This window comes from Ictidomys tridecemlineatus, chromosome 1, assembly GCF_052094955.1.
Source record: "Ictidomys tridecemlineatus isolate mIctTri1 chromosome 1, mIctTri1.hap1, whole genome shotgun sequence".
Taxonomy (NCBI): domain Eukaryota; kingdom Metazoa; phylum Chordata; class Mammalia; order Rodentia; family Sciuridae; genus Ictidomys; species Ictidomys tridecemlineatus.
In genome coordinates, this window is record NC_135477.1 from 226,305,479 (window position 1) to 226,332,586 (window position 27,108).

General features: G+C 32.4%; 1 protein-coding gene across 1 annotated transcript in view; it reads left to right on the plus strand.

The window, feature by feature from the left end:
• The window catches only part of Hcn1 (hyperpolarization activated cyclic nucleotide gated potassium channel 1), a 369,751-nt gene that overhangs the window by 243,642 nt on the left and 99,001 nt on the right, over window positions 1-27,108 (plus strand). Inside the window, exon 4 of the mRNA XM_005319677.3 lies at window positions 4,154-4,372. Within this exon, the coding sequence (XP_005319734.3) occupies window positions 4,154-4,372 (219 nt within the window). The remainder of the gene's footprint in view (window positions 1-4,153; window positions 4,373-27,108) is intronic.

Here is a 27,108-nt window from a genome sequence, read left to right on the forward strand (position 1 = left end):
GAATAATGAACACAGGAATACAGATGACTATCAGACATACTTATTTCATTTCCTTTAGATACACAGTCAGTAGCGAAATTGATAGATCATATGTCAGTTCTATTTTAATATTTTGAGGGAAACTTGCTGTTTCTCATAATGAATTTACTAATTTACATTTCCACCAATAGTGTGCAAGTGTTTCCTTCTGTTCACATTTTTTCCAGGATTAAAGATTACAATCTTTCAGTCTTTTTTGATAATAGCCATTCTTAATGAAGAAAAGTGATACCTTATTGTGATTTTTATTTAAATTTCCCTGATGGTAAATTATATTGAGCATTTATTCAGGCTCCTGCCAACCACTTTTATGTCTTTTTTTGAGAAATGTGTATTTAAATTTTTTGCCCGGTTTTTAACATGGATATTTATTTATTTATGCTATCAAGTATATAGTCTTCCTTATATATTTTGGATATCAACCATTTGTTAGATACATATTTTGCAAATATTTCTCTTTTTCTCCCTTTCTCTATTTTTTCTTTTGCTGTGCAGATGCTTTTCAGTTTGATGTAATCTCATTTAAAAATTTTTGGTTTTGTTTATATATACTCTTGAAGTCTTGTCCAAAAAATCCTTGCCCATATCTGTGTGTTGAAATATTTTGCCTATATCGTCTTCTATAAGGAGATACTTTTTATGTCTATGATAATGAGAAGTTCATTAAAGGTTGTGCATCAGCACAAGGGATAATCCTTTTATAATGAAAGAAAATATGTTCTTTTTCCATATATAAGAAAAAATAAATGTAAAAATAAACAATCTCAAAAATTAAGGCACATGAATGATCTCAGATTAGGGAGATCATTTTAACCAGTATAGAAACCCAGCAGTGCTTGAGGAAATTACAGACTTACTTTTCCAACATTAAGTAATCAAAATGTCTGCTTTGTAAATGATAGCAAAAGATTTAGCAGGCAAATGATAAATTAAGAATAAGCATTTATGTCACTGTGATCTAAAGGGTTGATATTAGATCTTCAAAGAGTTAGAATTCAATGAAGAAAAATAAGAATTTCATTATAGATGAGAAAATCTAGCTAGAAATTATATGAATAACTTTTCAGATTATCTAGTCAGGGAAATGAAAATAAAATAACAAAGAATGACTAGTTTTTACTGTAGGAGGGTTTACACTTTATTTTCACAAACTGATTTTAGAAAAGTTTTAGCCTTTCTAATCAGTTTGGCAAATACATTATAAAATTAAATGGAAAGCTTTTCTCTTTAAACCAACAAACACATTTCTCAAAAATCTGATTTTTTAAATAAAACTGAATATATGGATACTTTTTATTATAGTTTAAAATAGCAAAACTGGACATCATTGGCAAGTTAGTTATAGTATGATCAGAAGCAAACTATTCACACTTGTATGAATAGCAGATTAATTTGAAGGATTTTTTTTGTAATAAAAGCAATATGAAAATATTATTTCCCCCAATTTCTAATATATAGTTATGATCATATTATATATTATATTATAAGATTTTGTAGAATATATTTCTTTCTTCATTGAATACTCCATTTTTTGTTCATGGAGCATTTCAAATTTTGGCAAGCTTGCTTATTTTCTTGAGAACACTTGTGTGTTTTCACGTATTTAGGATTCATTCAAAAAATACTATCCATTTTTGTAGAATAAACCAATATGTGTTTAAATGTGTCTACGTATATGCATGTGTGTGTGTGTGTGACTGTGTGTGTTTGATTGTATGTGCATTGTGAATGTTACAGATAAATCCATGTCTTATTTTTGGGCAATTGTAGATGGAATGAAAGCATAAGATAAGGTTAAAACATAATGAAAAAATTGCCCATGTACTATACATATAACTAGACCCACTTGAGTATGCACTTGTATATGCATATTCACACCTAAGGAGAAAAGTTTAAAAAGTTGTAATTGCTTATGTGAAAGTTTCTGGCTACTATATATCATTATTACTTTGGGAAATTTACTTAAATTTTTCTGACATCCCTCCACAACCTTCCTCTTCTGAAAATCAAGGAATAAATAATAAAAATACAATTAAAGCTCCATTTCCACTGAACCCCCATTAGGCTTTTAAACCATGTCTATTTTATCTGTGTATCATCTAAAATGTCAAGATGCCCTAGCAATATGGCTTCTTTATCCCCTTGTGTGAAATAAGTCACCTTACATTAGATTTAACATCATTGTCAAAATCTATTTATTCTCCCTTTCACTCAGCAACAACAAAAGTGTTGAATACTTCCACCAGATTATGTAATGTGACCAGTGAGATGTGGTCCTTGCCCTGATCTATGAGTAGGTGCAGGCACACAAGGTCATCATGTAGAGGATGGCAGTTGCTGTTTACAAGTGAAGGCTTGAGCAATGTGGGAGTACAAAAAAGTTTTTAGTCACTAAGAAATGAATCAAGTTTCATTTATATTTTATTATAGGGTGTAATTCCTTTGTTCATTTAGTAATATGGTTTGTAATGAATTCAATTTTAGAATATTGGTCTGAGTTGAATTTCATGAATTTAAATCTGTCATTTAAAATAACAGGAACACTTGAGATTTTTGTAGAATGCATTTCTTTGTTGAATACTCGATTTCTTATTCATGGAGCATTTCGAATTTTGGGAACATTTTGTATTTTCTTGAGAATACTTGTGTATTTTCATGTATGAAAAAGTTTTAGGATTCATTCTCCCAAATAAAAATCTCTGCATGGGTTCATTATTCTATCTATATAGTATCTTATAACATATAAACAGATACATTTCTAGCCTTAAAAATAATTTTTTTATACTTTTATGTGTATACTCTATGTTTTTTTGTATGTATGTGGGGTTAATTTAATATAACAGCATGACTTTATTTTGTAAGAAAGTCACCATGAATGTCACTTTAAGAACCTTAATTCTTTTAACTAATGGGGCAATTTATTTGCTGCTAGCCTCGTGTTCCACAGTTTATAAGTTTGGACTTTTACACCTTATCATATTTAATTTTTTAAAATCGATAATTTTGAGTTTTTTAAAACCTCATTCAAAACAATGAGGCAAAATATCCTTTTTTAAAATATATATATATTTTTTGGTTGTCAATGGATCTTTATTTATTTATATACAGTGCTGAGAATTGAGACTAGTGCTTCATACATGCTAGGCAAGTGCTCTGCCACTGGGCCACAACCCCAGCCCAACATCTATATTTTTCAAAATATTTTAAAAATAACTTTAAATTTTTATGGTGACGTAAGAGTTAATTTGACAAAGGCAGGGATGACTTTCTGGGTGTGTGACCAGTTGTCTAGGGCCTCAGTCTCAGAAGGACCCTCTACTTTGATTAATGTTGTTCCTGCCATCTTTCTTGATAATGTTAAATTCTTTGATAATTTTAAGACATCAGAAATTACAACTAATAACTAATCTTGGGAATCAGCTTCCCCTCTGCGAGATGTTTGCCAAGATGATTTTTACCTTTTAAATTTTATTTTGTTTCATAAATATTCAACAAGATCATTCATTTTCAACCTAACCTTTGAATTCTTATATATACTGCTTTGAGATCAAACATCAAAGAAGTTTCCATTTATAAGAACTACATTTCAAAAATGTTTGTTTTTTATTTAAAAAGATAAAAGGATTAAATACACCACACATATAACACTTTAGACTTTTAAAATATGAAAAGCATAGTTTTGATGAAAATTCCTACAATTGGGCCTATATGCTTCATGCCCACCTGCTGCATTTTTCAACTTCCAAGTACATTACTAAAGAATGATCAGGTTTTCTCAACACATTAAAACAAGTCCATCATCATTCTTGGTATTGTTATGAGATACTTAAATCATTATCCCCCAAAGAATTTTAGTTTTAAAAACAGTAAACTAAAAACTGATTAGATGTACATGTATTAAGAGTGGACTAATTCTGTTTCATTGTATTAAGCAACATTTGAAAAACATCAAGTCACTTGATTGGCAGTGAGGAGTGTTTCTGTAAATATTAGATTATAAAGATTTCCCCCTGTACTTGCTCTTGTGTAATTCCTCTGTGTACAGGTCCCACTCACTTTTCCTTCTACTATTCTAATGGCTTCTTCTTTCTCCTTTTTTTCCCGCATATTCCAGAATGATTCTTGGGGAAAGCAGTATTCATATGCACTCTTCAAAGCTATGAGCCACATGCTATGCATTGGGTATGGAGCCCAAGCCCCAGTCAGCATGTCAGACCTCTGGATCACCATGCTGAGCATGATTGTAGGGGCCACCTGCTACGCCATGTTTGTTGGTCATGCCACAGCATTAATCCAGTCTTTGGATTCTTCAAGGAGGCAGTATCAAGAGAAGGTATTTTGTTTTATCTCTTATATCTTCATCAACTAGTTAGTAAGTTGAATTAATTGTGTTCACACTAACAAATCTATTTCTGGCTATCAAAAATATAATGAGCTAAAATGGTTAAAGTAAGAAAGGACAATGTTTTGATATTTTGAGGATTCTTCAAGACAATCCCACAGCTTTCATTTATTTTTAGTTTCTATCTTGAATAATAAATTATTAAAAATCTTATTTTGAATCCACAGAAAAACATGTTTCAAAATGCATGAAGCTGATAGATAGTCTTATCATGCTTCATGTTCTATCATAGTTCAAAAATTTTATATGAAGGGATATCCAGGGAATAGAGGAAGGAAATAGAAGGGTAAGGAGGCAGGACAGGTAAAGGGAGGAACTACAGAATGAAATTGACCAAATTTTGCTGTGTATATATGTACATATGAATATAACACAGTGAATTCCAGCATTATGTGAATGTATAAAGTACCATGAAAAAAATTTTAAATAAATAAATAGAAGGAAGACCAGTGGAGTCGAGGAAAAGGAACAAGGGGAGGGAGGAGGGGAGGAAAGAGAAAACACTGGGGATTGAAAGGGAGCTAATTATATTCCATGCATGTATGGTTACTTCAACAAAATCCCCAATATTATGTATAACTATAATATATAAAAATTTTTGAAAAGTTATATATATATATATACATCTCTCTCTCTATATATATGTATATATATATACATATATATATATGTATGTGTATCTATGGACAATATTATACTATATACCTTTCTGTAGTATAGGTTAGAAAAATGCTGACTAAATGGGGACAGGCAGTGGACAGGCAGTGATTGCGCATGCCCCTTTGTATTTCTCTCCATGCTCTAACCATAATTAATGTTACAATTCATACACTCAGCTGAACATATGTTGCCCTTTAGCTAGATAATTCACCACACCCTTCATTTTTAAAAATGCATGTAAACAGTTGCTGTTGTGCATTCTTATGCACACCGTGTTAATTAAAATGATTGTTGCTCTAAACTTTTCTCAAAAGGGAGAAAAAAAGTAATTTTATGCAATGATTTAGTCATTGCATTTTTAATATGCTTAATTACTTTGGCTGGGACTAAACATTGGTTAGCAGAACACTACTAATACCCTTAACCAAATATTAGTAACTTTCTGACTAGAAAATGAGAATATTTTACACTTGAAGGAAGAACATAAAACACAGGGACTCCATTGCACATGATAGTGTATAAGGCATTTGAGCTGCCAAAAGTCATTTCTGAAAGTGATGGCTAAAATTGCTCTAGAATATTTTTAGTGAATTATAATAGCTTAATTTTCAAAACAGCATTTCAGTTGCTGTTTTATTTACAGAAGTGCTTGATACTATAATCACAACAGGAGAAAGGAAACCTAGATATTTTATTTCCCCTGAATGTAATTACACTGCCACCATCTATTACAGTGAAGAAGTTGGTTCTTCATTACTGAGGCAATGAAAAGATTAACCACCAAAACTGTTTTTAGGTTCATTTTTAAATAAAGACTCCAGTTAAACTGTATAGAACAAAGAGCACAGTATGGGACAAGATTTTATACAATGGTAAATTTGAACTAAGTTAATATATTCAAATGAGCTTGGGGTAATTTATAGTGATTTAAGGCAAAGCTACAATATGGTATATCTGATGTTTCTCTTACACTGCCTTTTCCATTTCACTGCTGCCTTTTCCATTTCAGTTGCTTTAAATTAAAGTCCTCCTTTCCCATCTAGTTTGTTTGCATCATTGCTTCATGTTTTCTTAAAAACAAATAAATCTTAATTTTCCAGAACTGTGTTGCTTAGCACTATTTTGCACATTAAATATGTTGCCACTGTTTTTATGATTTTAGGCTCATGTAAATCAGATCTAACCTAGGAATCCTAATTCTTTAATAATGTAGACATTTATATACAAAGATGTTGTGATCTTTGCTGTATTTCAAGTCACCAAATTATGGATCTTACCTGTGTTTGGTAAAAGGGAGGATACTTGTTAACACTGTTTTTTTTTTTTCCTGACATTCAGACTAATTTAATCAGCAACAGCTGGCTCAAAGAAAATATTTGTAAATATATTTGTGTCCAAATATCCCTCAATAAGTTCAGCTATAGAATATTGTACTCATTTTCTAGTCAGAATTATACTAGACAACAAAGTTCTTCAGTACTTTCTGTTAATACTTAAATTGTATTTTTATGATCTTATATGTCTATTTTTCTATTAATCTTATAGGATGACCCTGCTTAACGTATGATTGATTTGAACCTTCTGTGATTTGGCCACTTTGAGTCTTTGCTAAGTTATTATTTTTTAATTTAAGCAAAATTCTCAAAAAATTTCATCATTAACTGTTTGAAGTGTACAACATGGTGGCATTTGGTCTGTTCACAGTCTGGTACAACCTGCATGTCTATCTAGTTCCTCCTCATATTCAACACCCCAAGAGGAGCACATTAAATAGTCAGTCCCCATGGCCTCCTCTCCCCAGCCACAGGCAAACACTCATCAGCTTTTGGTCTCTATGTTTCTGGTTCTGAATGTCTTAAAAATGTAATCTTACACTATGTGACCTCTCTAGTGTTTTCAAGGATGGTCCACCTTGTAAAATGTATTCATGTTTCATTCCTTTCTATAGAAGATTTATACTCAATTGTATGGATATAATAATCATGTATATTCATTCAGTAGTTGATGGACATTGGGAATATTTGGAACTTTCTCTATTATAAATAGAGAATTGCCACTACTGACAATTCTGTGGAAGTATTTATTTGAGTACGTGCTTCACTTTTGGTGTATATCTAAAAGTAGAATTACTGAGCTTTAAAAATAATTCTACATTTAAACTTTTGAAGAATTGTTTAAATATTCTCATTGTATGTGTCTTTAGGTATGTCGGAATCTGCCACAAAAGACTTTAAAATTCATGTTGACAATATTTTCACTTTCATAAACCTGATAATATCATATTTTTTATGTAAAGGAAGTAAACTTTAGCTAATATATGTTATATGTTCTTCCTTCAAATATTTTTTACTTGCCATTCAGAGTACATTGGTATTCAATCCAGTCAATTTTGCTCCAGAATTCACTCTAGTTTCTCTTACACTTTTGCCTTTTCCATTTCAGTTGCTTTTTAAATTATATATATATATATGACTTTAATATATATATATATAGAGAGAGAGAGAGACATAGATATATAAAGAGATACATATATGTATATATTTTTATATATACATTTATATATGTGCATACATACATATATATTACAACTCAAACATTGATTTGATTATAATTTATGCTGCTGGTTTCATGGCTTGTCATGTTTGGTATTGTACTATTTTCAGGCAGCTCCATTTTCTTTTCCTTTCATTTAGAGAGTTTATAATGTGAGAGGGTTGGTATTATAGGATGGCTCTGTTGAATGTATGATTGATTTGCACCTTCTTTTGTGATTTGGCTACTTTGAGTTTTTACTAAATTATTATTTTGCCTCCCCCAATGTTCTGTTCTACATTACCAGGAAATTGTATAGTTTCTATAACAGGTCTAATGAAAAAGCTCAACTTCATATTCTAAAGAAAGTGCAATTTTCTCTCCAATATTTCCTTTAATTTGACTTAATGAGATTTTTTTTTCGGGGCAAATTAAATCCTCCCCAACCCCATTCATGTATTTGGGGGCTAGAAGCCAGGAGTAACAAAGGAGGCTTTGTCCGTGTCCTCTTTTCTTTCTCTATCATAAACCCATGAGGAGCTGTTGTTTCTCTTCTCACCAAGGTAGAAAACAGAAGGAAAGGAAAGAGTCAGTTTTGATGTGTCTGGTATATGTGATAAGCTAGAGTCTCTGTGTGGGTCTGCAGATGATTAGTGCTAACATTTCCCTCCTGAGATCCTTTGAACTCTTTAAGTGAGATCTGTTAAGTTTTCCTGCATTTCCTGGATGAGAACTGGAAAATTCTCACAGTTCATCTCCAGTCTTTGTCTGCTAGGAGTTTCTTACTCTTCCATGAGGATCTTTCAGATAGAACCCAGGAGGCAATGCTGGTCGTCCTCTATGGTTCAGATCTGGTCCACAAGGAAGCACAAATGCATCCATGCACCCTTCCCTTAGGCCATCTCTCAGGCTCCCAGCCTCCTCCATGAAACCAACGAGAAGCCTCCATCCAGCCTTCCTTGGTGAGAGTCAGACAACTGTGTCTGCAGACTGTTAACGTGTTCTCAGATGCAATTCCAGACCCCAGACTTGTGTCTGCCAAATGTGAATCTATTTGAGATTCCCAGTGGTTTTGTTGAGGTGTTCTCTACACCCATATGAGAAAGTAGCCTTCTTACAAACTTATTGCAGAATTTGGGAAGGGATTCAGAGCAGAGCAACTGTTTTCTCTAAAAAAATCTGAGCACTAGTCCAATGAGGAAACTTCTCACTCTACCTTTAGATCTTTACATAGTGCTCTCGGGTCACCCTTTACAATTGTAAAACTATGTGTGAGGAAGGTTTTTCCATGACCAATATTGTGTCTCAAATTAGTTGCTCAATGAACCTGAGGCAGTCTGTCCCAACTAGTAAATCCTTTAAGTCCTTACCTTCTGTCAAAGCCAGTACGACAGGTCATGATAATAAGTATTGTACATATATAAAACTGTGCCCTGATAAAAATAGGTTTAGAAATATTAGCAGACACATTGTTATTAAAATGTGTGTGCCATAAATTTGTGTGCCCTAAATATTCAACAAGTTATTTCTGCTCTCTATGCCAAGCCTCCATGTATTTTAAATTATTTATTTTCAAAGGAATTAGCTTTGAGAAACACCTATCTAAAAAACTCTCCACTATGACCATTCCTTTCTTTTATAACTGACCTTAAGTTATTACCCTCTTTTATAGGTATACCTGCAGTTTTTCTTGCCTTCATGAAGTGAGACTTCTTTTGATCATCTTGTTTCATTATACTACTAGATCTTAATTCATATATTTGAATTGTTTCGTGTGAAGCCTACTATTATTTTTTCTTCTTGTCAACCTTTTTGCTATCAAATAATTACAGGACCAAGAATTTATGTGTGCATGTTTTCCTCTATAAAGAGCAAGGATTTTAGCACATACACATTATGAATTTAGAGAAAGATTTTCAACTTACTTTGTTATACTGATGCACATGGAAGGTTTTTAATATAGAATTTCAATATGACCAAAGAATCACTTTATTTGCAGAAATTATCAATTCCAAATATCTTAATACACTCATTAACTTACTGAAACTTGGGAGTAGATAAGTGCAAGGTAGGTAGAAAATAAGTTGTTTAAACGGAATCTGTTTTTTTAATGGTAGAGCCAGTCTTCCACATGAATTACTATGTGCCAGTTTACCAAAATTAAAATCCAAAAAACCTCAAAAAAAAAGTGATTCCATTTTGTTCATCTTGAAAAAAGTTTCTATGATGCCCATTAAACGCCCTTTGAATTTAAAGATACCTTTATTAAAGCAGACTCTCAACCAAGAAACTAAAGGGTATATAATCATGTGTAAAACATGATTGAATTGTAGAATTTCATGTAATAAAGCTGAAAATATCTGAAAAGCCTGAATGACAAATATGAATGATTTTAGTTAAAGATTTATAGGTCCTTATTCTGTCCTGTAAATGAAGATCTACAGTCAGGACTATTGCATAAATTTCTTATTCCATGGAACTTTTTTTTTCCTTTTTAAATCACTCTAGTCTTTCAAATTTGTATAAGTTAGTGATACCCCAGAGATAAAACCTGCTCTCATTTTCAAGCTATTCACATCTCATTTGCAGAATGTGAGCAGATTTCAGTTCATTTAAAATAAAGTAATTATGGTTCTTGGTAGTATGCCCTTCAAGAAGAATTTGAGTAAAGGAGTACTGGGAAACCAGCTTTTAAACTCTAAAGGATCTCTCAACCAAATCTCTTTTCCAGGCAGCTAAACACAGTTCTCTCAAAAACCCAAGAGACTCCTCCCACTGCCACACCTTTCACACTACCTCCTCACATGCTTTTAAGTCTTTCACTGTCTATATAATAAATTCTTCTCTCTATTTGGAAGGCTTTACAGCCTCCCCTGATCTTCTCAGCGTATACTTATCAGTGCATTGTGTACACTCTCTTTCTAAAGAAATACAAACATCAGGATAGGAAGACCTATGCCTCTGCTGTTGTTTCAGCCGCGCACACATAGAAACACCTGAGGGTGCAAAAGCACTAGAGAGGGGGTGAGAAATACGGATGGTCACAGGTGTTATACCAATAAGTAGGATCAGGATTCATGATTTGAAGTTTTCTTAAAGATGTCACTTGACTCTCCATAGAAGTATTGGCTGTTTACATGTAGGCAAACATCGTGCCTCAGGGGTTAACAGCAAGTACTTGATTATTTGTTTGTCTATTTGGCTATTTGTGAGGGTCTCAAAATAAAACCATGTTGCTCAGGCTCATCTCTAATTCCTTGGCTCCAGTGATCCTTCTGCCTTCACCTGGAAAGTAGCTGAGACTACAGTCATACACTCCAGTGCCCCTGCTATTTGTTTATTTGTATTTTGCTTGAACACACATCATATTTTAGAAATGAATATTTCATTCTGCTTTTCCTTCTAGAACTCTGAAATAGATTACTTACTCCTGGAAATAAAAGGCACATTATCAAAGTGCCTTTCATGAGGGTTGAAGCAATTTTTTTAGTTGCTGGTTGATCAGGTGCGTCTTTCTGCTTTAGGACAAATCAGAAGCCCTTGTTTCAGGAAGATGAAGAATTTGTTGCTGCTATTATTAGTTCTAAGTGTTCAATAAGAAGCAAAAACAGAAACAAAAATTATTCACATGACTCAATTCACGGTTGAGCAAAGAGCAACAGTTTAGAATAATGCCTATGATCATCATAGTGTTATTTAATCAAAACAGAAAAAAAAATGTTACATCCTCTTTTATAAAACTCTTTTGACGTATATCAGGAAATTAATCAGCTGGGCTGCTAATTTGGTTTAAAGACTTTGTAAGATATGTAATATTTGTTTTCAGAAGAATGGAGGTCTCTGAAATTATAATGATCATGACCTCAGAAAATCTTATCAACCCAGAGCTTAAATAAATAATGTTTTCATACCCTAATTGTCATTGAGATCATTCATAATGGGAAGAGAGAGCTTTGAAATCAGGTGCTTTCAACAAAACAATTTCACTTAGTTTCCTTAATAATTACTCATAATGTTTTTTTTTTTCTCCCTTTACAAATGAAACTGCCATAAGCAGGATTCCACATGGTTCCCTAATTAGTTTGGAAATTTTCCGTGAGGTCACACCATATACTTGCTTTTTTTAACTTAAATTAATGAACTGTATGTTAAATTCTTAGAACTGCCAAATAGTCTCAGGAAGGTCCTAGAGCTTGAAATCTCTGTGAAATTCTCTCAGAAAAAAAAAAAAAACTGCTATGTGATAACCTTGGGTTAGCTGCATATAATCACTTGAACTGCTACAAACCAGGCTTCTGGTAGAGCAGTGATATTACAGATACTCATTTGGGAAAATGCATCCACTCTAAGTGCTGTTTTAAAGATTTGAACAAGTTAAGGGGGAAAGCACGCCTGTTAATTACACTAAAAAGAAAAAGAATTTTGCCCACTGCAAATCACCTATACCACTGATTTCTGACTTTTATATTTTGAAATAACTCACTGGGGGATATTGTGTCCCCTTTTCCTTAGTGAAAGCTTCTATACTAATACTCTATGTTCCATGTTGAACTCTCCCACCTGTGTATTGTATGTATCCATGGTTTCAGAACCATGAAAAGTGCTAAAGATTTGTCCTCACTAAGCCTTCTTTTGTTCTTTGCGGTTTATAGCACATTATAGCTTTTTAATAATGGCTGTAGGGTTCCATTTTGTTTTCTTTTATTGATTGATCTATAGATTTATGTTTTTAGAAATTTCGAATGTTCATTTGAACTCATACCCTAAATTTTTTTCTTTAAAGTGTTTGTTTTTGGTGTATGTTCCTCATGTACCATAAATTGTAAATACACTCTGAAGCACTTTCACAGGACAGATGCTGGTCACTGGGGAGCCACTAACATTATAAGAGTCCCCAGTGTAAAAGACTCAGCCTCTCATCCTGCATCTGACTTGTATTTGGTTGGCCAGATCACTGGGATCCACTGGAAATGGGTTTTGAATTATGCTGAGGAAATCAGCAGGCAGAGGTAATCACCATGGGAGAACTGCCCCAGAAAGAAGCCCTAATTTTGAGAGGATTCCTTGTAGACAGGAATAAAGTATGCAAAGGTGGGAATATTTGGGAAAACTGAATTATTTAATTTGAATGAAGCAAAAACTACCTTTCTGGGGAGAGCGTGAAAGAAACCTCTGCAATGTATCATCTAAGAATAATTTTAAGTGCTGGAATGCTGAACTTGTACAATAGAAAAAAAATTACATCATAAACAGGAAGTGATAGAACACAAATGTATTGTGCAGGAAAGTCAGCATTGTAAATAGATAGAGACAACTCTAATAAATAACTGGAAACAGCACTATTTTATGAGTAGGATCCAAATAATCTTAAAAAAAAATGTATCAAGTGAGTTGAGTATCAGATTTTTTTTACCTATTAAAACACATTTATTTAATGCTCACTATATATGATGTCTTGTAACAGTTTCTACGGTGAGCAAAACTCTCATCAAGTTTCTTATGGCATTATGCATAGGAAGGGAGGTTAAGAACACCCATAACATCATTCACAGAAAGCATGACACTATTAGAAAATTTTTCCAAGTGAAATTAAGGGAAAAAAAATATGAGAAGAAATTTTAAAACTTTGATTTAATTCATATGAGATGCAGTGGGGTGGAAAAAAATGTTTTAGAACAGGTCTAGAGGATGATTAGAAGGAAGATATTGAAGTGAGCCAAATGGGCAAAGCACTTGGAGGTATAAAGAAGCTTTCTACAATTCAAAAACAGGCAGAAGGAAAGTATGACTGAAGTACAAAGACAAAATGAGGCAGGAGAGACTTACAAGAATCAGATTATGAGGGACTGTGTAACCTGAGTTCACCATGTTGTATTTTAGCCAGAATACAATGAAAGACTGGGTAAAAATTTGAAATGAAACAGTGGTTAAAATATTTGTGTTTTCAAAATTTAAATGAAAGGTGGGTATGGAGGTGCCCCTGCATATAATCTCAGTGGCTCCAGAGGCTGAGGCAGGAGGATCACAGGTTCAAAGCCAGCCTTGGCAAAAATTTAGCAAGGTCCTAAACAAATTATAGAGGCCCTGTCTCAATATAAAAATATAAAAATGGGTGGGGATATGGCTCAGTTATTAAGCACTCCTGGGTTTAATCTATACTACAATAAATAATGTAAAATATATAAAATTTTAATGAATATCAGTCAACCATGTATATAAATAGATTAAAAGAAAGCAAAAATTGCTGAAGATTCCCTGGCGTTATGCAAGTCATCCAGTGTTAACTTGCAGAAACCCAACAAAGATTTCAATCTTAGCAGGTGAAAATATTAAACATACCATCCCCGAAGGATAAATAATAACTTATGGGAAATCACCAGCATCTATAAGAAGGAGACACAACTCTTTAATGACTTAAGGATCTATGTAGTTTTATAAATAAAATTTGGGAAATGAGAGAAGTCAGGTCAATGGGGTTCCTCTGCTACAGATGGCCATTTAGAGATACAGTCTCTTCCAAGGTGTTCCCCCACTAGCCTTTGGAACAGTGCCTTCAAAATTGTAGTGTACGTCATAATTATCTGAAGAGCTTGGGTAAACAGATGTGTGAGATCTATTCCCAAAATCTGGGAATAGATTAAAAATCTGAGGTGGGGCCCGAGAATTTGCATTTTCAACAAGATCTCAAATACTGCTGCCCCTGGTGTCCCAATCCCTTAGGGACTTTTTCCTTTCTGAATGTTTGAAGCTGTGCTATAGTTGTGAATTAAGAGAAACCTACACAACAATCTACTCACACTCCGATGATGAAAATTTAGACATATTTCTACTCAAGGAGGCTGAGAAATTTAATCTAAGTGAACAGCTCCATGACCAACTAAAATCTATAACTAGAGGGAAGAAGCAGAGAAAAGATCTAGGTGGAAAAATAGTGATTTCAGCCAGAGAGATAAAAACAAAAAGGACAAGGTAGATAGGAAAATGCTTGGGATTCCCTAGGTAATTCATGCACTTTGAATGGGCATGGCGTATTTGAAAAACCCTAGTACATATAAAATCCAAAATAATTTGTATTGTGTTTGATGACAAATGGAGAACCATTGAGTCTCTGAATTAAACGGCCTGACTCTATAAGAAGATAATTGAAGATAAGGAATGGGAAAATGAACGGAAGGAGAGGTAGTGGCAGAATAAAATGTAAGCAAGAACTTATGTCTTCTATCCATCCTTCTTTTATTAAGCCTGGAATTTGTTATCTAGAATGCATTATCTACCAGGAGTAATGGAGTACCTTTAAATAAAACATTTGTGGAATGTATTTTCTTTATTAACAAAGATATCACTGTTACTAAAAAGTTCATGATTTAAAGAAAATATATGTATGGAACTCTTTATTTACCATGAATTTTCTGATCTAAATCACTAATAGATTTTCTCTCCCATTTACAAATAATAAATTATTTTGTAAGACAAAATAACAATCTGCCCATTCTTCATAATTAATATGATAATTACTTCGTAGAGTCAGAATTTTTTTGTTTGAAAAATATATGAAATAAGAAATCGTTTATGTTGAAATAAAGAGATTAAAAATCTGAATTTTAAAAATCCTTAAAACTGTTGACACCCAAATGAAGCCATTTAAATCACTTTGATACAAAATATTTTCAAGTTTTTTTTAACTAGAGCAATATACTACTTAATGGGTACATACGTATATTCAGGTGATAATATAAGATAAAGGACTAGATCTCACATTCATTGCTTAAGCTTTGGCAAGTAAAATTACCTTAGAAAATTATATTCATTTAAAAAGATTTTTTGTTATCCTTCTACCTTATTATTATTAAAAATTAATGAACTAAAATTTTTGAAAGTCAGTTAAGCAATTGAGGGAAAAACTCTATGAAAATATCTCATTAGTATATCAATAAAAATGCTCTTCAATTTTAGTATAATAATTTTATTAGCTGTCACTTAGAGAGGATTCATCATGTCTATTAAATGAAATAGATTGAATGTTTTCTTCCAATGAGAACATAAAAAGACTGAATCGAATTTTAATATCTAATTTCTTTTACTTCACTTAAGTGGTATGTTGATCATTGGAGCACGGAATCCTTTTTAGTTGTTTACAGAAACATCTTGCATGTTTTGCTTTTCTGAATAACTCTACCCCTGAACAGAACGCAAAAACAGCACAAGCTGCTAAAGATAGATCACAGAGAGGACTGAGAAGGAAAAAAAGAAAGAAAAGTAGATCTACAACAAAAAGAGGGAACAGAAAAATGACATATACAATATTCAACAGCAAAAACATCAGAATCGCCATGGTACCATACACAGCAGGATGATCCAGATAGTAGGTAACTGGTTTCCATCAAGCTTTGGTAGAAAACTCCTTTCTCTCATCTGTGCTTCTCCAAATTTTGATCAATTTATCTTTTTTTTTTTTTTTAACTTCAATGAGCATTTATTTTGTTTTGGTAACAGGCAGATTGCAGAGCTGAGCTGGCCCAGGAATGAGATTTGAAGAGACTGAATCAAAGAATGCATGTACACAGTACAAATACAACCTTTCTTTTATAAATTTAATATTTTTATTCATTCATTTTATTTGGTTCTTTTTAGTTATACCTGGCAGTAGAATTCATTCTGATATAATTATACAAGCACAGAATATATCTTATTCTAATTAGCACCCCATTCCTATGGATGTACACTATGGTGGGATTCACTATGCTGTATTCACATAAGTACATAGGAGAATTATTTTCAGTTCATTCCACTGTCTTTCCTTTTCCTATGCCCCCTCCGTTCCCTTCATTCCCCTTTATTTAATCTACTGAATATCAATTCTTTCCCTCTCTCCTTATGGTTGGTTAGCTTCCATGTATCAGTGAAAATATTTGACCTTTGGCTTTTGGGAATAAATTTATTTCACTTAGCATGTTAGTCTCCAGATCCATACATTTACTTGAAAATTTCTTAAAGTCACTCTTTTCAGGACTGAGTAATACTCCATTGTGTATATATACCACATTTTCTTTATCCATTCATCTGTTGAAGGACACCTAGATTGTTTCCATACTTAGCTATTGTGATGTGACTTTCTTAAACAGCCCTGTGGTGCTCAAGCAGAAGGCGATAATTTTGCAAACATTCTATTTTTAATTGCATTCTCTATTTAATTTCTACTCATTTTCCTCATTTTTAGAGGATTTAAAAGCTAGCAGTATGTTTTATAACCATTGAAACACTGTTAAGTAGGTGATAAGATTGTTTAAAATATCAGGGATATTTACAATCTATACCAGATTTGAGAAAATATAAATTAGATTTCATTGTACTGAAATATGTTAAAATGTTTTTAAGTGGTGAAATGGTAAAAACCTTAATTGCCTGGAAGTTTTCCTAATGGAAACATTTAATTGCCTGAGTGATTGACTCATTCTTTCCAGATTCCTGGTAATAATGTGATAGATCCCCAGTCAGGCAAGCCCCAGGAAATGATAAGTTGAAGAAATTTCAATATTAAAAAAATTGAATTTACAGGTCAATTATTTTTTTTAAATAATTTAGATGACTAGTTTCTGAACTTCAAAAAATAATAAAATATTCTTTATTCAATTACAGTGATAATCTCTTCTATTATCGATCTGAAAAATCTATCATTAGGTATAGTAGATCTTTATATTTTTTATTAAAGTATTAAAAAATAGCATTTATTTTTTAACCCAGTTTTAGATATTAACTAGAATTTCAATTCACAATATAATAAAGAATCCAAACAAAAATAATTGTATGATGAATATGAATGTGTATGGAACTCACTAAAATTGTAACATACCTAGATTTTAATTTAATTACCATCCAGATAACTAATGCTACTTAGAAGTGATATAAATAATTTTGTAGTTTAAAGCTACCAGATTAAAATTTTGATGCCTCTGGTATTGGAAAGGAAATTTTCATTTTATGCATTTTTATTATGATATTATTCTCAATTCATATTTTAGAGATTAAAAAATTCTGAGGTATAGAGAGATTAAATTATATCCCACATAACTAACAGTGTGGTGATAATATAAAACAGCATTCTCATTTTCCAATCCAATGTGTTTTGGAGAAATGCAGAGGTAGTAGACAAATTAAAATTTTTAGAAGTACTTTGCAAATCAGAATTTGCATTTCTCTTATAACCTTGGAAAATAGCATCTTAACTTTGAAAATTATTATTTTAAGATTTTTTAATTTGTATAAACAATGTTATTTGAAAAATATCAAACATTTCAGGAGTAGGATAATTGAATTCTTCCCTGGTTGTTCACCTGTGTATATTAATCTAGGCACTAAGAGGGCAGTGCATTCAAATACAAAACAACTGTGACTTCAAGTGTTATATTTTGCCCCCCGTGTTTGGGTGTATAAGCAATGAATTTTCACTCTAGAAAACTGATTTTTGTGAGTTTCATTGACTTAAAATGATATGTCAAAGATTTCATATTGTCCCAAAGTTTTTGTTTGAGTGCATCGGATGTGACACTGGCATCATTTGGATGTACATGAGGGTTCTTAATATCCAATTACATTCATCCATCAGATTTGTACACGGAACTTTGATATACTGGAAGGGAAATGTACTTGGCCTTATAAGCAGCTTAACAAAATACCTAGTTCTACACAGAGATCCAAAGGAAAACATGAGAACATAATGTGACTATTGAGCTTTTATCATCATAATTCCCCTAGCAAACTCTTAGAGGAGTTATTTATTTTTTTACTTAGCAGGTAGAAAAACAGTAAAATTGGTATAAAATTTATTCAGGACATAGAATATTTTACTGTTTAAGAATTTAAATATATACAATAAATTTCATGGATTTTTAATAGCAATTTTTCTTTTTTTTTTCATGGAACAGAAACTTGTGGAAAGAACTACTTTCTTTTACAAAAGAAATAGGGAGATTACTTATTCTTTAATATTTTACTATTAAAATGTTTCTGAAAATGTTAAATATTTCCAACATGTCTTAGAAATAACTTGAGTTATTTTGAGTGTTAGAAAGTGGGTAGTTTTCATATTTTATCATGGAATTATATGTATTGAAGATTTTTAGATTATGTGCTTATATTTTAAAATACATTGTTAGTTATTTAGGGAGAATTAGCACCAAAATTACATATAAAAAGATGTGGTGGTAGTAAAATGTATCAAAGAAATCATGAAATAGTGATCTGTACCAAATTACCAGAATATTTGAATGATACAACTCTTGCGTTGAAAACAATGCTTAATATAATTGTCCATGTAAGTTGGTTGTTACATCAAAAGTGAAGTTTTCATCATCAGGCTGAACTGGGTTTGAATTCCACCTCTTCTCCTTAACTGAGTGACCAAAACACATCAAATGATCTCTTTGACAATCTTTTTCTTCATTTCCAGCAAGGGAGTGAATTAGTTTTAGCCAATAGACTTTACAAACTAAGTATGATGACTTAAAAAAAATCCTGTATAGTTTTTTTTTCTTTGATCCTATTCAAATGTCTGATGACCATTTTTTGTAATATATAATTCACATATATAGAGGATACAATTGAAAATAGAATTTTTTCTTGGCTCCTTGTTTCCATAAGAGTGTTGGGGGGCACTCAAGAATAGACAGTCTTTGCAGAAGTTTATAATACAAGTTTCTACTTTTTCTGAGAATTTCTCAGAGTTTTCAAGAAAATATTATTTTCAAAAGCATCAGGTTTTACAGGGCATACTCCTTATTTAACACTTTATTAACAGTCTATGTTCCTCATTTCTGTACTTGCTAATCTTATAATTATTATTCAGATTCTTACAAAAATTCTTTAGAGAAATTGTATTTAAAAATTTAGCTTTTTTCCCTTGAAAGGAGCTTTGTGCAATATCATAACTACTCTCCTCTGAAGAAAAAGTCTGTATGATTAAGTGTAACTGAAGATAGCTGCTAATAATCATTGTACGCACAGAACACTTATCTTGTCTGTGACATTTTCTCTGGAAAAGGAAATAACATTTAATATTTTTTCTAGTTTTACATAAAGTAAAGGAATTAACCTCACTTTGAACAAGCAACAGGATGTTCTAATCTTTTGGTTGCAGGCAATTTCTTGTTTTTGAAGTAATAGAAAAATTTCCTTATAATCCTTGCCTCTGCATTAGTCAGCTTTCCTTCATTGTAACTAAATACCTGAGATAATTAACTTAAAAAGAGGCAAGGGTTACTTGTCTCATGAGTTTAGAGGTTCCAGCCCATGATCAGTCAGACCCATTGCGTTTAAGAATGTGGTGAGGTGGCACATCATTGTGGGTGAATGTGGTGGAGCAAAACTGCTCACCTCAAGGCCACGAAGGGAACCAGGAGGGGGATCAGCATCCCACTAACCATTTCAAGGGCATGTCCTCAATAACCTAGAAACCTTTCCCTAAGCCCCACTTCATAAAGATTCCAACCACTCCCAATTCAAGTCATGTGTTAAAGCACATGGGGAGCCAGACCCCACTGTAAACCCAGAGGCTCAGGAGGCTGTGATAGGAGGATCACTAGTTCAAAAGCCAGCCTCAGCAAAAGTGAAGCACTGAACAACTCAGTGAGAGTCTGTCTCTAAATAAAAATACAAAATAGGGCTTCGGATGCCAATGTGACTCAGTGGTTGAGTGACCCTGAGTTCAATTCCTGGTACCAAAAAACAAACAAACAAAAAATGGGGATTTAGGACACATTCAGTATCCAAATAATAGCAGCCACCATAATATACTACTACTGAACGTATGATATATAAAAAGGAGATACAAGTCTGACAGGAGGATAACATGGGAAGGGAATTAGTGGGTTTTTCATCTGGTGTCAGGGCCCTGAAACTTTATGATCTTTAGTTTTTCCTAAAATTTGTGTGAGTGTTAAGACATTTGCAACAGTAAATTTGTCATTTTTACTACGATTTTTCTGATTAAAAAAGTACCTACTACAAAAATATTTAACAACCAGTAACTTGGTTATATGGAATAGTGTGTCCCATAACTTAATTACCTATATAACCTAAGTGTTTCCAGAATGTTTTCTCAGCATACAGTCGATATCCATAGAAATATGAGCAGATCCATCCTCTTCCAATTTGTTCTTCAAGTTCTTAATATTTTACTATCTTCCGTGTCTTAGAGAGAGAGAGAGAGAGAGAGAGAGAGAAATATTTTTCTTTTACTAAGATATGCAACTATCACCATTATCAATTTCCAAGACCTTTTCACCATCTCAAATAGAAGGCTCTATATCCATTAAACAATAACTAACCTATTTCCTCTTGTTTTTTGTCACTAACTTTTAGATGCAGTCATATTTCTGCTACCAAGTAGAAGTTCAATAAATTAGCAAATACATCAATAAAAAATGGAATCTGAAATTGTGTTCTTCAGTGTTACTCAAACCCCTTATTACACTTTCCATGGAGATGTTTGTTAGTCAAAACATTCTTCATAAATCTTATATGTACATATCTTTGTTGGATAACAACTTGTACTTATATCCTTTCCTTGAGAACGTATATAAAAGTACAGGGGATTTCATAAGGCATTAATGAGAACTGAGAGATACGTCATTGCTTTAGATTGGCTTATTATGGAAATGAAATGTATTTTTTTAAAAAATAATGACATACAAGGCTTAATCCAGGCCGTTCCCTTTCATTTCCTTTATATGGCTTCACATATTAAAAAAGAAAACTCACTAAACATAATTTTAACATTAAGAGAAAACTTGTAAGATATACAGTTCAGGGACTATATAAAGTTAAAATTATCATAAATGACATTTCATATTAAAGGGAAGACATCATAAAATTGAACATGAGAAAATAGAAACCAATGCCTGTGTCCCAACATTGTAAAAATAAGCAGTGAGTGGATGCATGCCTGGGTAGATGAATGGCCAGCTGTCATGTAGAGACCTTCACTAGGGAGAAGTGTCCTTCAGCTCTTAACGAGGGCTCAAGGACATGCTCTCGTGTTGGCTAGCTCTGGCCTTGTCTTCACTTTCAGTTGGAGGACACACTGCTGTTCCAGAGGGGACAGTTCTCCCTTCCTAGGTGCATTTTCCGAATACCTCTTTGTGGAGAGTTGTGAAGAAAATTGGTGCTCTCATTTATTCTTTACGATACTTAGCAGAAACATGAAACTCTGACCCAAGAATTCGTAAGAACTGAAGAAAAATAAAATATATAAAGAGTAGGATGGCTGTGGAGATAATAAAAAAGGCTGCTGATTAGGAATACAGAGACCTGGTTTGCTCCTGATATTTACTGACTAGATGTAAAACTGGTGAAAATGAGTTTGCCACTCTGGGCTTTATTTATTTATTTTTTTCCTCATCTGTGAAATGAGAGGATTGGAAACAATTATTTCTGTGGTGCCCTCCAGCTCTAAATGTCTCTTTTTATACTAACTATATGTTAATCTCCCCTTGGATAATCCAAAAGGCACTCTAAATGTCTTTGGGGTCATCTTTATGCACATAATTCATTACTGTATAGTGCAGGGTAAGGAGATCCCCTTTGTGAAAATTATCTCACTGCTTTTATTCTATATAAATGACTTGTAGAGCTTATGCTAACAATCATTTCTAAAATTAAATGTCGTCTTTCTATATGACCCTCTGGGGAGACCTTCTCCCACTAGTTTTGGTTTCAGAACCACAAGCTGATTTGTTATGGCAAGACACATTTACTTTAACACCCAGTCACATAATTTCAAGTAAGTCAGTCACTAACCACAAATAATTAGACTACAGTGCCCCTAAGTCTTGGGGACATGGTGTCCACATGTAGGTACAAGGAGTGGTTGCTCTTTTTTTTTCCCCCTTCTATACCATTTTTAGAGTTTTATAAAAAAAAAATCATTGACTTTGTGTGAGGTTAGCTTAAGCACTTAGTCTCATAAGTGATTGCAAAGATTTGGTTGTATGTGATCGAAAAACAGACCCTCAGTTTTTGGAAAGTAATAATCAAAAATAGATCAGAACAAAAAGATAGAACAAAGGAACCCAAGTGGCAGGAGGCCAGGAAATATTGATCAAGAAGCTAATGCTCCACACCTGTTAGCAGAGGAGGGAAAGAGAGACAAAACATAAGTACTCAGATAATGCAACCCTCAAATATCAGATAACTGAGCAGTAACTACTGCACTATATATATCGTACAGAAAGCGTTCATGATTACCACAAATAATCAAGAACAATTTAAATTACATTCAGTATGAAGGAAAAGCTTAATAGTGATTAAGAATCACAGAGTTGTAAAGCTTCTAAAAATGTTTGCTCTGGTGTACACAGATCTCAAAATTAGAATCTCTGGGGATACAAATGAATGTCTTAATTTCTCTTTTCATTGGAAAATTTAATATGCTTATAAATACTTTAGTTTCTTATGTTTCATATTTCAACTTTTGTGGCCATATTTCACAAGCATGTATATTTATGCCAGTGCCCTGATTGTTTCTAATTAAGGTAGTCATAATTTAGGAAATTAACACTAATTTAGCACTGCTCTATGCTATGGTATGTTTTATACTTAATTTTTATCTCTGTTATTTCTATTATACCATTTTATGAGGTGAAAAAACTGAAGATTAAAGGAGTCAAGTTACAAGTTCAAGGATTGTAATATAAAAGGAAGAGCTGTGTGTGGATTCATATCTCAGTATCCCCAGGGCCAGATTTATAATAATAACAGCGAGATAAGAGGATAGCAAAAAATCTTTTTAAATGAATAGAATATGCTGCCTCACCACCAAAACACCCTAAAGGAGACATATATTTTGGTATTATTCTAATTCCATGGAAGCAAATTTCTTCCTCACATTTTGGAAGACAAGTTCAGAAGTCATTTGTTAAATGAATTCAATTTTTATTACTAATAATTAATAACTACACAAAATTTCAACTGTTCATGAACAGAAGATGGAAATTAGGTAAATGAGAAAATTTCCCCAGAAATCTTTGTGCCTTTGTGTGATCTCTTTTGCCTTTTTTCCACTGATGATTGGTTTTCACCATTTTCCTTAATATATGGTTGTCTTTTTTACTTGAGCAACTTCAGAAGGAGCACATTTAGTTTGAAACATTTTAATGTTAATGATTGTTAAGCCTTCTATGAACTTGACAGCTGTCTCTCTGTATCTCTTGTCCTTGCTTCTTCCTGCTACAATGGAAATTACTAAGTTAAACCCTATCCTTCAATTATCTTCTGGTCTAGGACAACATTCCAGGATTTCTCAGCAAGTCTTCATATTCCATGTTTTCTCATAGGCCTAACTCTCAAGTCCATTTTTCTTATTCTTGTCCAGTGGCTTTCAACCTGGGCAGAATGCTGGAATCACCTGGAAACTTTTAAGAAAAAATAATGTCAGAAAATAGCAACAGATAATCATTGGCTTCATTATCTATATTCAGTACAAAATTCCTAGATCGATGGACAGTTTTGTATGTGTGAAGAACATGATCCAGAAAATTAGGGGCATGGTGAAATTCCCCTATGGACATAAGCATGCTATTTGCTGCTCACACTGTCAATATCAGCATCTTTATGAAAATATGAACATAATCATGTTTGCCAATGCCTGACTCTTGAAGCAGTTGGAAAGACCAAATGTTCTCTACAAAATTTAAATCATCGTATTTGTGTTTATTACTATTATCAAGATCTATTAATTTTTAAATATTTTATTCCTTTCCAAAATTCTCATTATCCACATCTCTGCCTACCCAGTAAATTCTCTAGGGTTTTCTAGCTTTCTTTTCTAGCCTTAAGCTATATTTCTTCTCTTCATTAAATATCTCAGTGAATATAAGATAGCCATAAAAATGCTAAAAATATGCATATGTGTAGAAAGTCAATAAAAAGAACAAAAAAGTTGAATTCAAGTTATTATATGCCCCATTTGGCTCAGTCATTACTATATTTCTCTATTTCTTTTAGAGTCTGTGTACATTAAACAGTGTTTATCTTCATAATATTTTATGTTTTGTTTAGCTACAGCACCATTCTGCAACAAGAGGAATTTTTTTTCTAGGCTTTGTCATGTCACTAATAAACTCCATACCACTCTGAAATTTATAGAAAGAAATTAGAAAAGAATAAAAAAGGCATACAAATGTAATGTATAATGAATACTAATTGACTTTAGGGAAAAGCAGTTTATAATGATTAAAAACTTAGAGCAAGAAATATCTATGTAGATTCTACTTTTGATAAATTTGTTTTATATTTCATTTATTTATAAACTCTTAGTTATCTCTTCTTTGTTCATAAACTAGATATTAGAATTTAGAAAAACTGTTATACAAAGAGCATATGCACTATTTTCTAATATGACCTCCTATTACTCAATATTTGCTGAGACATTCAAATATCTTTTTCATTATAAAAAATCAAAGTCCTAGGACATTATTTTTAAGGTGGAATAATTGAAAATCATAGATTTTGGCTATCTCTTTTATGTGATAATACTAGAGATAATTGTTCTTAATCAAAATTGTGAAGAGTTGGTTGTTTCATATAAAGTTTGTATATTTGAAGAACAAAAAGAGTCTTTAGGTTTTTTATTGCAGTATTTAAACATGCTCCATTAATAGAGAAGTAAGGTACTCCATTAATAGTGAAGTTTTAAAAATAGTATTTAATAGTATTTAATGTATAGTGTTTTATATTATAGTATAAATCATAACATTTTTGTTCTTGCACCCCAGAAATGAACTGCTAATCTTTTTGATTCAAGCAATAAAAACACAGTTTAGTCAGACATCTATTCCTTTAGCACAATATATTTTATTGCTTTCATTGTCATTATTGTTATAAACATGAAAACTGATCGAGTTTTCAGCTTTAGCTATAATGAAATACTTTTTATGCTCATGATCTAGAATAATCAATTAGGTCAATGATTTTCACATTTCTTTATCATTTACACTCAAATTGTAAAGAAATATAAATACCTGCATAGGATGTTTTAGGGTCAAGACTAATGTCATGACATACAGACTCTTATTTCTTCATTCACGTAATCTCTTGGGTTCTATATATACAAATATATACACACAAAAATATACCTGATGGCAGATTTTTCATAATCTTCCATCTATTGTAAATATTGGTTCCTCAGAGTTGTTTTAGAATATTAGGGCAATGTATTAAAATCAAGTGTTAGGAAATTTCATGGTTTCACTTATGATAACTTTTATTTTGGAAATGAACTATTATTAAATTCTCTCTAAACCTGGATTACAGTTGAATTATATTCAGTGCTTCTTAAGCCTTCATAAAGTAATTTTTCCAACCTTTTAAAAAAAGACTAATGTCATCTGTCTAAATTTGGAAGTGTTTTTAAAAATTTAGTTTTATAGTATGCATTTAATATTATACTATAAAATTTAAATTTTATATTATATTATATTCCTCATTTTATCTTTCCTAAGTATTATGAGTTTAAATTTCTTACACCTGAGGAAAACTGATGATGCAGGAACCTATGAGATATTAGTTCCTTCTCTGCTACTCTTTCCCTCCCTGCTGTGCTTCCAGGCTGCACAATCAGACAGGAGCTGATTGAGCAAGACAGTGGTAAAAGAAGGGGCAGCAGAAGGTAGGAGTCCAGCTTTTCTGTTAAAACTGAGGTCCTTAGAAGGTTCAAACAGAGTGCTGTGGTCAGACTTACATTTTAGAAGATGATGCTGGGTACTGAGTTGAGGATAAATTATGAGCTGTCAAAAGTAGAAGCAGAGAGACCAGCTAGAAATGATTGTAATAATCTACATAAAAAGATGGTGATTAATTGGACCAAGTTTGAAGTCAGAGATATGAATAAATTGAGATAGATGCTTGGGGAGACAGAACTGTTTAATCTGATTCAAACATTACACAATGAGTACACATATTGAAATAGCTCATAGTACCTTGTTGTTTGCAAGTTTGCGTTTTTTATGGAGCAGTTAAACCATTATTGTGCACAATGTTTGTTTTTATGTAACAGTTAAAAAAATAAATTAAATTAATAGGTGACTGTAGTTTAAAAGTAGATCCAGCCAGGTGCAAGTGACTCATGCCTGTAATTCCAACAACTAGGGAGGATGAGGTAGGAGAATCAGAAGTTCATAGCCAGTCTCAACAACTTTGCAAGGCCCCAACCAACTTAGTGAGATGCTGAAAACAAAAAAACCAAAAGTATATCAATAACTATTCAATTATTCATCAATAAAAAAGAAAAAATATTTACCCACATATGAAACACATAAACATATCTTGAAAGAATCATGCTTACAGGAGAAAAAAAGTCATATGCGTAACATTAAATATATTGTGTTTATGTGGAACTCTAAAATAGAAAAACCAAGAGTGACAGAAAACAGAACAGTGGTTTCCTGCGACCAGGAGTAAAACTTGGTAATGATTGCATGTGG